The following is a 15,083-nucleotide window of genomic DNA, read 5'->3' as shown; positions in this document are numbered from 1 at the left end:
AATGTGATAGCTTTTCCAACAAATAAAAACAAGAAATTGCTTTAACATCTTAATTTTATTTTTAAAAACAAAACTTTTTGCACATGTACAAGCCTAAGGATGAAAAATGTTTCTTAAATGTGTGGTATGTTTAGCGATGCATATTGTTCAATTTCGCTCCCATCTATACACCTGTCCGACCTCTTCGCTCATCTGACACCAAGATTTTGCGAGTCCCACTAAGACAAAGACGTATGGACAGATGGTCTTTCTCATACCAAACCTCATCAACTTGGAACGAATTACCCGTCAGCCTTCGTCACTCTTATTCTCTTGCGTCCTCTTAGTCGCAGCTTAAGACAAATCTTTTCCGAACTACGACTTCATCTCGACTCTGTACTGACCATGAGCGTGTATAACTTGTGTCTGTCATTTACTTTGTGGATGATTGTGTGTTGTAGAAGTGAGCGTGTCCGTTATATACGAATGTGGATGCATGGATGTTAATGATTTCGTCTATGCATGATTTATGTAAAGCACTGTGAGCAAATCTTTGATAAGGCGCTTTATAAATCCTCATTATTATTATTAGACTTTGCAGTTCTTTTCAAAGGGTTATATATATACAATACTGTAAGTTACAGTGAGGTAAACAGAAATGGTTCAAAATTATCTAATATGTGGCCAGTCAGACACAAGAAGTGGGAACAGTTTTTGCAGTGGATCAAGATGGGAAATCAATCACAGCATGCGACCAGATAGGAAAGTGGCGAGTGAACTCAGCAGCCTTGTCGAGGGAGAAAACTGCATCACTTCCACATCGATCACCTCCCCTTTCCTGAGCTGTGCGACCACAGAGATGCTACCTTGCCCGTCCTCGGACCCTCCGCTGGCAATGACACGGCCGAGCGACCTCCCGTTGTGGCGCAGGTCAGCGGTTATGTGACCTCCGGCTTTGACCGCTATCTGCAGAACCAGCAGGTAGTTCCCTGTCTCCGGAGTGACGTACGTTCCATTGGCAAATGAGCCTGAGGTCAAGATTAAGCCTTCTCTCAACACGTTACATTCCAGTATCATTTGCAATAAGACATCCTTGCCAAAACTAATAATAATAATAAAGTGGGGAGGGAGCTCACAAATTTAGTTTGTAAGAAAAAAGGGATAGCTAGCCTTTTGTATCTGCAGTCACCATGTCCAGTGCAAGTCGCCCGCTGGAGGCATCAATGTCAAAGGTCAGAGAAGCCATAAAGGCGACACCTGCAACACAGCATCACCAGACAGTTTTTAAAAGAAAATATATAGCAAGCATTTGAGGCACTCTGACTTTAAGAGAGATTTTTTTTCTATTTAAAATCTACCTTACAAATAAGTATTAAAAGTTATCATTTTCATTTACTTCATTTACTTGGCAACTTTCCCCAAATAGACCAGTTGTCGGAATGGGTGCCTGACTTTATAAAAGTGTTGGAGAAAGTGAGGCAGGGAGAGAGCAGAGATGGGCATCGCCCTCACAAAAGGCTGGCCCCGAGAGAAGTGTGGTATCCAACATATCTAAGACCTCACTTCCAAGCGACCTAATAATTTAGGGAAGGATCGCTTACCGTTTACCTTTCTTCTGTGTATGACACGATTTAAAACTTATGAGACAAGTATCTTGACAGCTGCCATAGCCTAACCCATGTTATGGTTTAAAACAATAGAGTGAAACCTTCCATACCTCTGGCAGTCTCTAGTTCATGTACCTCTTCCTCCAGTTTCTCGTACTTTGCGGCTGGAAAACATTGTAAATATCATGGCAGTTAGCAAAAACATGTAATTTTAAAACTAATTATGTTTAATATTTCAATATATTAATATTAATCTGGTTAAATTACTTTCTCTTACCAAGTAACACACCAAAGTTGTGTGTGTGTGTGTGTGAGTGAGAGAGAGAGAAACATTATTGATGTCAATTTGTACTGGTGTATATTAGTTTTTACGCCTGTTCTTGTGGTTTCCTCGATATGATCGCCTGCATTAATCAAATCGTCGGCATTAAAAAAAAAAACTATTTTTCAATTTTTAGTGTTCATATAGCTCATAAAAGGAAATAAAAAAGTGTACCTCCTTCACGCACTCTTTCCCTCAGTTCCTTGATTTCGGACGACAGCTCGCCAAGGTCTGTAAAACAAATAAACACAAGCGGTTCTATACAAATGAATGGAAGCACGAAAAACAGAAACATAAGATTGAACATTGTAGATATATGCATAGTGAAATGTGTTCCCTTACAGAGAAGCACACAGACATAGATAAACAACTCTTCTGCGTCTTGCAAGAGGCAGAGACAAGACAACATTGCTCACCGAGAACGGACACGACTGCCGTCACACGGTTTGTGGTCAGCAGCTGCATGGAGTTGAGTCCAGACAGGGAACATTCGTACTGACCACCGTCCGTTACTCCAGGTCTGGACACGGTCACCGTCAGGTAGGCACCTATGACCCCCGAAGGTGGTATGTGACCTGCACCACAGTGTGACACCATTTACAACAAGCAACATCACTTTTAAGACAGCGAGATGTTTAGTTGATTCTTATATAACTTCTTCCATAACTCAATAAATGGTCAAGTTAAACGATGTGTTTCAGGGATCCAAATGAAACAACAATTGTTTCGAATTAATATCATTTCCTATCCTGGTTGTTATTTAAGAGATCTTTCAAATTCTGCTACTCATTTGGTGACCAACTGTGCTCAACCTGCAACTTTTGCATTGGTGTACTGCACGTGTGACACGCGCGTGCCAGAGGGCGTGACGTCAACAATGGGTGTCCTTGTTCCGTTGAGTAAATGATTAATCTGAAGCAGCATGATGATGGACAGGTCATCTATCAATCCCGGTGTGCACTGTAAAGTCAGATCAGGGGTCACTCCCACGATGATCTCATTGGGATGGGCTGTCAGCATGAGCACCCTTCCTGTGGACAGAACATATTTATTTCGAACTGTACGTCTTAGATATCATTAATCCTTCAGATTGAATGTTCTTTAACAGCTGCCCAGAGGTTCTGTCTCTGCCTATGTGTTTTGTTTTTAGAAAAACGTGCATTTGTGTGCTTAATATGTGTACACCTGCATTTTATCATCTGCCTGCATGCGCGTATAATGATTTTATGATTGTGTGTGTGTGTGTGTGCGAGCGCGCGCGTGTTCGTTTGTGCGTGCACACATATTTAGGATGATAGATAATCGTTTCTCTAAAAACATTTCGACGATATACTCAACTGACCTTGTGCAATATTAGGATTTACCGTTGCTGGCAAATCTGTCACAGCGACCCCGCTTGTAGTCCCTAAAGTCTTGACGGTAGATTCTGTGAGTAGGGTGGACACAGGTGGAGAGAATGGAACTGTAGTCATATTTACTACAGCCGCTACATCATCCATTGAAATAAAGAAAACAAGTCTAAGCTGAATCGTCCGTTTGTACCATTATTCTCATCAGTCATCACATACATTTTACTAACATTCATCCCCTTTATGGTCTTACATCGCTTATCAATTTATCATTCTTCCTCTACCTCATTTTAAGCTCTTCCTTGATAACCTGGCTATGTTTACAACCCGCTTCTCTATCCCCACCCCACCCCACACACACCTCAACACACACACACAGAATAAGCCAAAACTTCCCCTCATCGTACAGCGTGCAGTATGAAAATAATTAATTAGCAGTGTGGCATGAACAAGCAATATTACCCCATATGTAGATGAATCAAGTCGGATTATTAAAAAAGAATATCATACCGTTTCCAAGGATCAAGACAACAAGGACCTTACCAGTAAACAAGGATAGTAAACTCAGCACTAGGCAATATATGTTGGTCATTTTCACTCTCAGGTCTCCGGGTAGGGTAAGTGTTCTTCCTGTCGTGAGTCGGTGGAAACAAGATGTTGAGTACGCGCACACAAAGCAGTAAGTCCTGGATGCTGTCGGTTATATACCATCCTCGCATGATAACAGTGGGCAGGGCTCACTGCGATATGTAGTTTTATCACCAGTAGACAAACAAGAACATATTCCATATACAGGGCAGGTGATCCTAGTTTTTGATGTAAAAATAAAACAAAAGCTGCCTGTGAGTGTTATATTGCGACTTTTCCAAGTTTTCATTTTTGGGAGCGGGGAGAGAGGGTAGGAGAGAGCAAAAAGAAAGCATTTTTTAAAATCAGATATTGCTGAAAATTTTACCCCATCATAGTCGCTTAAAAAAATATCACAGATACAAGTAAACGTATTCTAGAATGAGATAAACCTTTTGAAAGATGCACATACAACAAAAAGCAATCGGAAAACTACTTCCCAAGAAAGAACTGCAGGATTAAACGAAAGAATCAGTAGATAGAAACTATTTGATTGTCAGGTGCAGTTGAAAAAACGATTGTACAGAATCATTTGAATCCGGTTTCTCTCACTACGTACCGTCAAGAGATAAGTTTGATGAGTTCAAAGTTCAATGAAGTCATGCACTAAAACGGATACACAAATATTGACTGTTTTGTGTTGTGCTTCTTATCAATGTTGATTGTTTGAATAAACTAAGAATAGTGTATAGAAATGTACAATATGTTGCAAGAGTTTAAGATATACTTAAGGAGATTATTTGTTGTCGTTCTCAAAGTAGATCATAATTTTAAATTAAGTAGCTCTGTCTCAAATACACCCTTTGTGGCAGAAAATGAACGTTTATACAAGAATCAAACTTTTAGTTTAGTACAATATAAGAATTTATTATTTCATGTGACATGTATAGAACTGTATTGTAAGTGCAGTAGAACATTGTTCTGACTACCGAGAGAAGATTATAAACTTAAAGAATGAAAAACCCTATAATTTACCTATCCATCGCCCTACAAATCCTCCGTTACCATGCAAAAGGTGTGAAACCCTAGGGGTTTAACCCTCTAAGGTTCATTTCTCATACTGTCTAGTAAACACTTAGCACTCTCCTCCCTCTTTTGTCGCGGGCAGATGAGCACTCAGTAACCTTTTCTTTGTCATGAATGAAGCCACAAAGATACAGGGAACTATTATTAAAATACAAAAAAAAGCCATATGAATTTCAGAGGGAACAAAAAACGTAAAAGAAAAAAATGGTTATCCACAAAACAACGGAATGTCAAGGCCACTTATTAATGTTTTTGTAAACAGTCAACTGCAGCGGAAGGAGGGCTGATGTACATGTTATGCAGCAGATACGATAAACGACTTTTATCTCACTGCCATTGTTACCACTATGCGATGATATCTTATCTTGACATTCTGTTTACTGATATGGATGGTCGATACCAGATACCAGGTCTATGTATATTCATCCTACCACACTGGACTGACGCTTGCGGGACACACAGGTCCCAGTCATCCAGGGGTCGTGTCCATGAAGCAAAGGTAAGTCGTCGTCACCGAGCAAACGTCTCCTCTCCGCATTTATGAAGTTGCGCCCAGACTCAGCGAATGTTGCTTTAGGACCGTAGTTATAAATCAGTGGAAAATGGTAGACTAAGATAAAATAACATAAATATCAGAGGATCTGGACAATGCGACCTAACTACTGAGACGACTTTGTTCTTTGACCGGCTTCATTTTGCCTAAGGTTAGCGACTAACCACTGCTTCATGAATGCGGCTGCAGGTTCATCCGGTTCATTCTGTGGCCCTTTATAGTCCTTGAGAAAGCGAGTAGCTTCGTTAAGTGGCTGCTGACATCCTGATTTTCTATCGACATATTCTAACATGCCTCTGCCCCTTTCTCCCTAGCCTGGGCTTGACAGGGCTGGTCATACGGGTTGGCCCTTATTCAAGCCAGCATTGCTCTCTAGACTTTGAATATTATTGCACCTGCTTGCTCGTGATTCAACAGTGCTTGCAACATCGTATGAATGTAGACAAGCGAGGGAAAATGTAGTGTAGGTCATCTGTTCCAGACACAGTACCTGCTTACTGTTTACTTGCTGACATGAAAACCATAATATATTTGAGGTCCTACTTGCCTACAGTTATGGAAAAGTTCAGTATTTCTCTTAGAAAAGCTCATACACCATATAAGTTGCAAAATGCAAAAACAATGGCCAGGCAAACTGTCAGAACCATAAGAAACAAAAAGCACGTCGAAAATAATAATTTTATTGAGAAATCCTTCGTTTTAACATTTAAAAATGGTTGAAATGCTAGTTGAATGAAGACGCTGCTAGTGATGCGCAGTTGTACTTAAACCATTCCATAGTATATAATTTCTTGAGGTACAAGTCATAGCCTGACAATGTGTGTGCGTGTGTGTGTGTGTGTGACATGATCCAACGTCAGCTTGTTAACATTGTCAGAAAGTTTTATATTTCATATTTATATTATTTTGATGATGAAATATTACCATTAACTATTAATGTTACCGGTGTCCGGTCACTTAATCCCCAGACACTTCATCCCCGACACTTAATCCCCGACACTTCATCCCCTAGACTTTTAATCCCCAGACACTTCATCCCCGACACTTAATCCCCGACACTTTTTTACCTTTCATATTGATTAACAGCTATTACCTCGCGAACACTCAAGAACAATTTTCATATCATATTGTTGAAGAACATTAAATTTACTAGCTTATATGAACTTTAACTAATGTTGTAGATGTTCAAATGACGTTGAAGTTAATAGCGTGATTTGAATTTGAATTATTTGAATTTCAATTAAATTTTTCGCTGACCTCATAATTTTTATAGTTAAGGATTTAGTTTAGGGATTAAGTGTCTGGGGATGAAGTGCTTAGGGATTAAAAGTCTAGGGGATGAAGTATCGGGGATTAAGTGTCGGGGATGAAGTGTCTGGGGATTAAGTGACTGGGAACCAATGTTACCACTTCTGAAAATGTTACTAATTTGTTTTTAAAGACACAGTTTTTCGACAAATTAGCTAAAGAGAAATAGTTATTTCAAACAGGTAATCAAAGTAATCTAGCAAATCCAGAAATGTGTAAAATGTGTACGAAAACCTACAACAGGTCATGCGTTGGGTGGGAAGGGAGATAACTCACAACATGCGACCAGATAGGAAGGTGGCTTGAGAACTCAACAGCCTAGTTGAGTTGTAATGCTGCACCACTTCTACATCAATTATCTCTCCTTGCCTCAGCAGCGCGATGACAGATGTGCTGGCTTGCCCGTCCTCGTACCATCCGTTGGCAATGACACGGCCGAGTGGCCTCCCGTCGTGACGCAGGTCAGCGATTATGTGACCTCCGGCTTTGACCGCTATCTGCAGGACTAGCAGGTAGTTTCCTGCTTCGGGCACGATGTACGCTCCACTAGCAAATGAGTCTGCGATCACATTCATATACGATTTTTTTAACATAACAATGCTTTTTTTTAACATCTTACAATACTCTTTGTTTGTATGTGTGTGCGCAGGCCTGACGAGAGGGGGAAGACTAATGTTGGGGGATTCTGTCCCCGGTCCTGTGCCTGTGAAGTGGGCCCGGCCTTGGTCAATCGAACTGTAAGCATATTATATATTGGGAAAATAATTTACGATTACAAAGGGCCCGAAGAAGTCGTCTGTCCTGGGGCCCGTGCTGGCTGTCGGCGGGCCTCTGTGTGTTTGTGTGTGTGAGAGAGAGAGAGAGAGAGATGTTGCATTTTTTTAATTATTATCAGTACCATTAAGGAAACGGCTTTTTTTAAATAAAAAAAAAAATAGCCGGTAGGTAAAAAGGATTTAAGCGAACACCAAATTTCATTGTATAAAACAGTTCACCTCTGGTGTCTACAGTCTCCATGTCGAAGAGAAGTCGCCCTCTGGAAGCATCAACATCAATGGACAGGAATGCCGCAAAGGCAACACCTAAAACACACAGCATAACATGTAAACATCCGGTCCCAATGGCCTTGAAAAAGAAATGACTTAGCAGTTACATGGGGCATACTGACCCCACGACGACTATAAACGAAAAGAACTCTAATCAGAAACAAAGATTTTCTTTTAAAAAAAATATTTTATTAAAGCAAAATACAAAACAAACAGGTATTCTAAGCTACAACATAATTAGTAATTAGTTGTTTTTAAGATGTCTAAAGATATAATGATGAATTCTGATCATTATTAAAACAATACTAACTATAACCAAAACTCTTAATTCAGCAAATACTGACCAAAGGGCAACTACTAGAGATAGGAAGTTCGTTGAAGGAACTTTTGTGAGCAAAATATTTGCGTTACCTTAGTGGACATAATCTAAAATCGCAATTACCTAAAAAAATAATTTTCACGGGACTCACGACACAAGTATCTAAGCAGATGTTACAACCACACTCATCACTAGGATCTAAAATACTTATCTAAACAAGCAATCCAATGAACCTACACACCTCGTGCAGTCTCCAGTTTACGCACTTCTTCTTCCAGTTGCTCGTACTTTCTGGCTAAAAAAACAAACAGTTTGGCTGTGGTCAATTTTTATTTGTTTGCAACAATACAAAGATGTATTATTGTAAGTTGGTTGTAACTTCTGCCTTAAACTACTGATCAGTAGAAATTTGTGAGAAGGCTATAAATGTATTAAGATGTCTATTCTAATCTGATAGTAATTTATTTTAATAGAAGTTGATGGCTGCCCTTTGCGTGGTACATTGCGTGAGTCAGCTGATATTTAGTAAGGGAAACTCGTCTGTTATTATTGCCTTTGAGGTGTATGTAATATTACCAGAGAGCTTAGATGTAGAGAGGGTTCACTCGTGACCGCGGGAAAACTCGTCGGTTAGAGTTATCTTTCGTAATTGGATGCTACGAAACAACACGGCACAAAGCGATCGTCTGAGGCAAGGTGGGCAATTTTGTTCTGCAATTAACTGTCAGAACGCCAGATTTAAATCAACCTCAAAAGAAAAACGTTTCCACAATTTCCCAAAGGACGAAGAGAGGTAAGCTACAAATTTATTCTCAAATTACGATCCATAAGTGTACTGTAGTTGAGAGCAGTCTACTACAAGGCGTTTGCTCGATTTCTATGATTATTAAAACGACTTTACTGATTATACTGTGAAACTATGTGATGAATTCTCACTTATCTGATTACAAACCTATTTAAATTTGTTATAGTATTTTCATTTAAGGCATTCGTCACTGGGGTGAGGTGTTATAAAAAGATTTGTTATTAATATATTGAAAAAATCATTACAACAGGTGCAAAATATGGATGAACTTTACGAGAAGGAAAGATTTTGACCATCTTACACCATCTGATGTATATGGAAAAGGATACTGTCTTTGCTCGGATCATTTCGAGGAAAGTCAGTACAACTGTCAAACCCCCAAAAAAGTCTTGTCTGGAATGCAGTACCCACAATTTTCGCCATTCCAAATCCACCATTCAAGGTTGATAACTTATGATTATTAGATAATGATATATTCCAATATATATTACTAAGCCATATTTTACCATCATGGGCCTTTGTTTCTGTCATATTTTATTTTTTAATTAACATTTATCATGAGAGATCACTCTAACTGGCACATAAGGCTAATGATGATCATAGCTTGCATCTGGGCATAAAGAGTTTCTCTGTGACACTTTGCAATGGTTGCACACTGTTGAAACACCCTCATCCAATGCACTACCTTGTCTGACAGGGTGGAAGATGACTGTGCAGGCTCTGCTTGAGCTTTTTGATGAGCTTCAGACAAATCATGGTATTTCATTACTTCTTACAGAAAAACTGAATCACGACTGCTTAGAAGACTTTTTTTTCTTGCTTTCAGGGAAAGAGGGAGCATCTGCATAATCCCACTGCAGAACAGTTTAGATTATTCTTCCGTCAGATCATGATTGAGAACCTGTTTCATCACAGTAGTGGAACTAATTGCCAGAAGGACAATGACAGCTCTTTATTGACTCTGACATCTGTGACCACTGACAAACAACAGGACATAATGATATGTAATGTAGATATTGACAAGAATGACTATGACCATGACATCGATTGTTTAAATGACAAAGACATTATTGATAAAGTAAATATCACTTTCAATAATTTTGATGATAACTGTAGTGACTCTCTAGCCATTTTCTCCATACAACCACCACCAAAAAAACAAAAATTCTGAGTGAGACAGTCAAGATATTAGAGTGTACATGTTGTAAAAATATTGACCAGTTACTTCCTGGGAAAAAAGTTAAATCTCAGTTGATTCGACTTCTGTGGGAAGAGCTAAAAAGCATTGACCTCTGTTGTCCACATGGTGCATGTGATCTGAAAGGAAGTGTGATTAATCTATTTATCAATGTTTTTCTTTGAAAGATAGCTCTGTGTCCTTTTTTGAAAAAGGAGCAAAAAGAAATAAAAAAATGTTAAAGTTACATCATTTGTAGCTTTTAAGCTAAAGTAATTTAAAATTATTATAGAAAAGTGTGAAAGAAAATGTTATAAATCTTCATTTAAAGTACATGTGAGAATGATCCCTTTTGAGTACCTGCTTGCTGTATATTTCATAGTAAGCATAGCTGTTATCTTTAAATTGTCAACCAATGTTCTTACAAGGGATATGAATGTATATAAATATATACATTATTATTAATAGTAGTATTATGATTTGTTATTAATTATGATTATTATGATTTGTGTGAGAATTTATTGCCCATGCTTGTATGTAAACAGAAATCTATATGTCTCAGTATATGTGAGCAAGTATTCTGAATGTGGCTTGTTTATATTCATGTGTAATTCTGTTTTTAACTGCTTTTCTCATATTAATAAATTCTCATAAATTAGATTTTTATGGATTTTAAATAAATGCAAATTTGTGCTCATGGATGTGCTGTTTGAATTTATAAAAGTTATCCTTTTTAAATATAGTCAGCTGTCATACATGTATTAAAACTCTCCCAAACTACCCTCATCTAAGCAATTCCCATGAATAAAAGACACAAAAATCTGTTCTTAGATAAAGGTCATTTGATATCGCAAACACCTAGACATTTACTCCAAAGATAAACACTGCTAGCGACGACTTTGTTTAGTAGTGGTTGATAGTAGCAACTGCGGCGTAGCATCTTTTTTCGAAGGGACGCAACTCCGTCACTACTTTTCTTAACAAGTAAGGATAAAGAAGGAGTGCACCCTCTCTACATCTAAGCTCTCTGATATTACTAGAGAGAGAGAGAAAGCATGGAACAGTTCATTCACACAAGTGGCTGAGAGTTGTGTCCCTTCGCCTAACAGGCTGAGGGGATCGGCTCTACTTGATATTGTTTATGTGTTGTTCTCGTGATTCGATTTGGATAAAAGTGTTGGACCTTCATATTTACATGTGCTTCTGCTACGTTTCCTTCCTGTCTGGTTTGCAACAGGACGGTATATATAATGTTATTTTGAAGTGCGAACTGTTGGGATCTATTGACTGGATTTCATTCCACCCGCTTCACTCGCTTCGGCAGCGACTTTGAGCTACATTGAGTAAACTGAAGTGATGATAACCCTTTTGCAGTTTCATATAATAACATTTCTTCATATTCTCAAGATTACTCAATATCGTCCCAGTATTCTCCTGATGTCACTAACTTGTTCTCCGAGTCGTCACCGTTACATCTACAGTGATCTCCCTTTACTTACGGAACGCAGTGAGTCCTCGCCTTGTTTTTCCTTCGACATCTTTGTTACTATTTTGTGATTTTGTTCTACATCTTTGTTATTTTTTGTTAACTTGTTCTACATCTTTGTTCCTATTTTATGATCTTGTTCAGCGCAATAAGTTCGCCTTTGGCTGAGGTATTGGGCGTTATAAATTCCTAATTATTATTATTATCATCATCATCAATAACAACCTTTTCCATAATGCTAGTCCTTTTTCACATCCTTTTGCAATATCATGTTACTCTCAGCTCGTGTTCTTGTGATTTGGTTCCTCTTTGTGTTTTTCTGTATTTGATTTTATTCTTCGTTTTTTAGTACGGTTGTTTATTCTTTTACAGCTCATATGTTATTTGTTTTCCTGTCCCTCGTACGCTGTTCATGTTTCGTTCTTGTTCTTAAGCGCTATAGGGTCAGTCGTCATCTAGTATCATCTAATTTCTCACTGATTGTTAAAGTTAATCGTTGTTTCAGTCCAGTCTGGTAGACGTTTTTCTTGTCTGTAATTGTCTATCCCTGTATTTGTATGCATTAATAATTTATGAAAACAAGGAGAAAACAGAAAGGAGTAGTATACCTCCTTCGCTCACTTCCTGTCTGAGTTCCCTGATTTGCGATGAGATTTCGTTAAGATCTGTATAACAGGAAAAAGAAGATCAACTGTTGTAAATTGCGGGTTACATTGCTTTCTTTCTGTCTCCCTCTCGCTGTGAATGTATGTATACAAGCAGAAACATGACATCATACTGGCTAGATATTAATATAATCAAACACACGGACATACGTGACAGCGACAGACCACATAGTGTGTGATACAAAGACAACCAAGTAGTTATCTAGGCTTCCATCGACGACACAACTACACGGTCAACATCGCTTCCACGTCATCGATGCTTGTGACGAATTTTCAGTTCGCAAAACAAAAAAAAAGGGGGGGAAAAAAGAAACAAACACACAAAGGAATGAACGAAAAACCTCAAAGTAAACAAGAATGGGTGCCAGTGAGGCACACGAGCACAATATGAAAACATAGATTTGCTTACCGAGAACAGACACGACTGTTGTGACACTTTTGGTCGTCAGCAGCTCTGTGGAGTCAAGGCCTGAGAGGGAGCATTCGTACTGACCACCGTCTGTGACTCCAGGTCTGGACACGGCTACCGTCAGAAAGGCACCTACGACCCCATACCTTGGTATGTTCCCTGCACCACATTGTAACACCGCTTACATCAAAAGTTAGTGAGAGAGAGAGAGCAGGGCAGTTGGACTAGTTTCCCCATATATCAACCTCACAAAATATCTGCGAACTTCTCACGAGCTCAGGAAGTGGAGGGATGTCTGTGCACTTCACACGACCACGTGATGCATAGCGCATCATTGTGTTGTTTTGTGAATAAGATCACTTCTCTATACTTTATGCTTTACAGGTGGGACCTTGGTCCTACATACTGATGTGCTGCTTGTGCCCTAACATGCCCAAATTCAAATGTTGGGGGATGTTTTCTATTCAACCTGGATTTAAGAGTGACTTTTTCTACAAAACGCTCATTTATTGATTTGTTTTATTGGAGTACCCTTTACAAGTACTTTTTAATTAAAAGCCCTTATTAGCTACTTCAATTAGTTGTTAAAAAAAAAACTTTGTCAACCTGTAACTTTTGCGTTGGTGTACTGCACGTGTGACACGCGCGTACCAGAGGGCGTGACATCAGCGATGAGTGTCCTTGTTCCGTTGAGTAGGTGACTAATCTGAAGCATCATGATAATGGACAGGTCATCTTTCAGTCCCGGTGTGCAATGCAGGGTAAGATCAGGGGTCACTCCCAAAACGATCTCATTTGGATTGACTGTCAGCTGGAGTTCGTTTCCTGTCAATATATAGTTTCTCACATCCTTGACATCATAACTCAGTTGTACTGAGTTTAACAATGCAATGTACTAATTTTACAGAAAAGACAAGTGATTACCGGTGTACAATTGTATCTTTAGCCTGTGTGTGTTTTGTTTTGTTTTGTTTTGTTTTGTTGTGTTTTGTTTTGTTTTGTTTTGATTGAGGACTGGATGTAACTGTCAAAGAAAGAGCGTGGACAAAGTAGACATACCTTGTGCGATATTAGAATTTACCGTTCCTATTGGAGCAAAAGTAGTCGTAGTCTCAGTCATAGGGACTGTATACGGTGGAGATGTACTTGTCTGTAGATATGTGTAAAGAGTGGTTGAAGCACCAACTGAAAGACAAAAGTTAACTAAAATTGGAATTCCATCTTTGTTGCCGAACAAACTATTCTTCTCATGCATCTCCTTTCATTACCACGTCACCTTCTATCACAATATCTTTTTATTACCATACACCGTCCACCTTAATTTTTCTTTTCATCAACTTTTCTTCATCCCCTTGTATGCTCAACTCATCTGAATAATCTCACCCTTCTTTACTTTACACACTCATATGCATGCTGTGTATGTTATTTTTCAGTTTTCTTCTGAACATCCACACTGTAAAAGGCACTGTGATACATGTAAAATGTTAAATATATGTTCGTCTGCGTGATTAGTGTAAACAGATTTCGTACACTTGACCTTTGCCACGTGTGCCTGACTGGCCGTGCTGTGCTTTTCAAATCTTTCGGTTCGCATAAGCGTGAAACATCAAATTTCATTCAGTTTCATGTAAATCTTGACACCATAAGACCATGCATTCTCACTCTGTCATTTACATTTTTCACTCTATGTTCACTAATCATATCCTTCTAAACATAAACCTCATCCATCTCATCGTACTCCTCATTTATCTTACTGAACTAGTATACTCAGTAGGGGTGTATTCTATATATCTCTTAAGCTAAGAAATATAGAAGTGTATACGTAGACAGCTCTGGACACCAGAAGACAGATGACTGCTGACAAAAACCAAAATACTTACCAGTCAATGGAGACAGTAAACTCAGAACAAACCACAGCGCCATGGCCATATTAGCTCCGTTCTTTGAGTCTTCTCGGTAGAGTTGATTTCTAAGTAGAATGCTGTCTTTACAGCTCTACCCGACTATGAGCATGCGAGCTAGAATGCGCAGGATGTTCTCAAGAACCAGGGTATCACAAACTACGATAACTTTATCACCGGAAACCACTTATAACAACATATCACGTGTTATCCTGTCCACCCGAACTCTTGTTTAATTTGCTAACGGGTGTGTGTGTGTGTGCTAGAGAGAGAGAGAAAGAAAGAAAGAAATGGCAAACAATATTTTTTTCGAAGACTTATCCTCTCAAACACATCTAGAGGAACAAAGCTTATATGGCAGTGCCCTCACAATGTTATCGAACTTACTTGCTGCGTTGATTGCAGGATTGAGGTATTTGATGATATGGATGTCAATACTCTTGTGTGGTGTGTTTTGTGGAAGGAAGAGAATTATCACAGCACAATCAATGTGTTTATGGAGGA

The 15,083-nt window shown here is 38.8% G+C and overlaps 2 protein-coding genes and 1 long non-coding RNA gene across 4 annotated transcripts in view; 1 reads left to right on the top strand and 2 right to left on the bottom strand.

The window, feature by feature from the left end:
* Nucleotides 1-36: 36 nt before the first annotated feature.
* LOC112556173 lies at nt 37-3,960 on the bottom strand. The gene is made up of 8 exons (XM_025224926.1): nt 3,801-3,960; nt 3,251-3,394; nt 2,721-2,939; nt 2,325-2,483; nt 2,083-2,139; nt 1,697-1,750; nt 1,150-1,236; nt 37-1,007 (listed from the first exon to the last, which is right to left on the bottom strand). Exons 1-8 carry the CDS (start codon nt 3,847-3,849, stop codon nt 721-723), a joined length of 1,056 nt encoding a protein of 351 aa, XP_025080711.1. The 5' UTR covers nt 3,850-3,960; the 3' UTR covers nt 37-720.
* A 2,810-nt stretch (nt 3,961-6,770) lies between these two features.
* LOC112556174 lies at nt 6,771-14,750 on the bottom strand. Its single transcript, XM_025224927.1, has 8 exons — nt 14,559-14,750; nt 13,738-13,863; nt 13,285-13,503; nt 12,679-12,837; nt 12,213-12,269; nt 8,378-8,431; nt 7,767-7,853; nt 6,771-7,330 (listed from the first exon to the last, which is right to left on the bottom strand). Exons 1-8 carry the CDS (start codon nt 14,605-14,607, stop codon nt 7,044-7,046), a joined length of 1,038 nt encoding a protein of 345 aa, XP_025080712.1. The 5' UTR covers nt 14,608-14,750; the 3' UTR covers nt 6,771-7,043.
* Nucleotides 11,566-15,083, top strand: part of LOC112556176 — a 44,782-nt gene continuing 41,264 nt past the window's right edge. For both annotated transcript variants that reach the window (XR_003097633.1, XR_003097629.1), the window contains exon 1: nt 11,566-11,625. This is a non-coding gene — a long non-coding RNA (uncharacterized LOC112556176). The remainder of the gene's footprint in view (nt 11,626-15,083) is intronic.

The sequence above is a fragment of the Pomacea canaliculata genome, linkage group LG2 (assembly GCF_003073045.1).
Source record: "Pomacea canaliculata isolate SZHN2017 linkage group LG2, ASM307304v1, whole genome shotgun sequence".
Taxonomy (NCBI): domain Eukaryota; kingdom Metazoa; phylum Mollusca; class Gastropoda; order Architaenioglossa; family Ampullariidae; genus Pomacea; species Pomacea canaliculata.
This window is presented reverse-complemented; position numbering and strand designations above follow the sequence as displayed.

What these genes read in the sequence shown, in the direction of transcription:
- LOC112556173 (XM_025224926.1), bottom strand. Translation starts at nt 3,849, where the DNA reads ATGACCAACATATATTGCCTAGTGCTGAGTTTACTATCCTTGTTTACT. An exon ending in CACCAATGCAAAAGTTGCAG is followed by an intron (nt 2,484 to 2,720) that starts GTTGAGCACAGT and finishes ACTGTGGTGCAG; the next exon opens with GTCACATACCACCTTCGGGG. An exon ending in GGTGACTGCAGATACAAAAG is followed by an intron (nt 1,008 to 1,149) that starts GCTAGCTATCCC and finishes TCTTGACCTCAG; the next exon opens with GCTCATTTGCCAATGGAACG.
- LOC112556174 (XM_025224927.1), bottom strand. Translation starts at nt 14,607, where the DNA reads ATGGCCATGGCGCTGTGGTTTGTTCTGAGTTTACTGTCTCCATTGACT. An exon ending in AAATTCTAATATCGCACAAG is followed by an intron (nt 13,504 to 13,737) that starts GTATGTCTACTT and finishes ATATATTGACAG; the next exon opens with GAAACGAACTCCAGCTGACA. An exon ending in GGAGACTGTAGACACCAGAG is followed by an intron (nt 7,331 to 7,766) that starts GTGAACTGTTTT and finishes ATGTGATCGCAG; the next exon opens with ACTCATTTGCTAGTGGAGCG.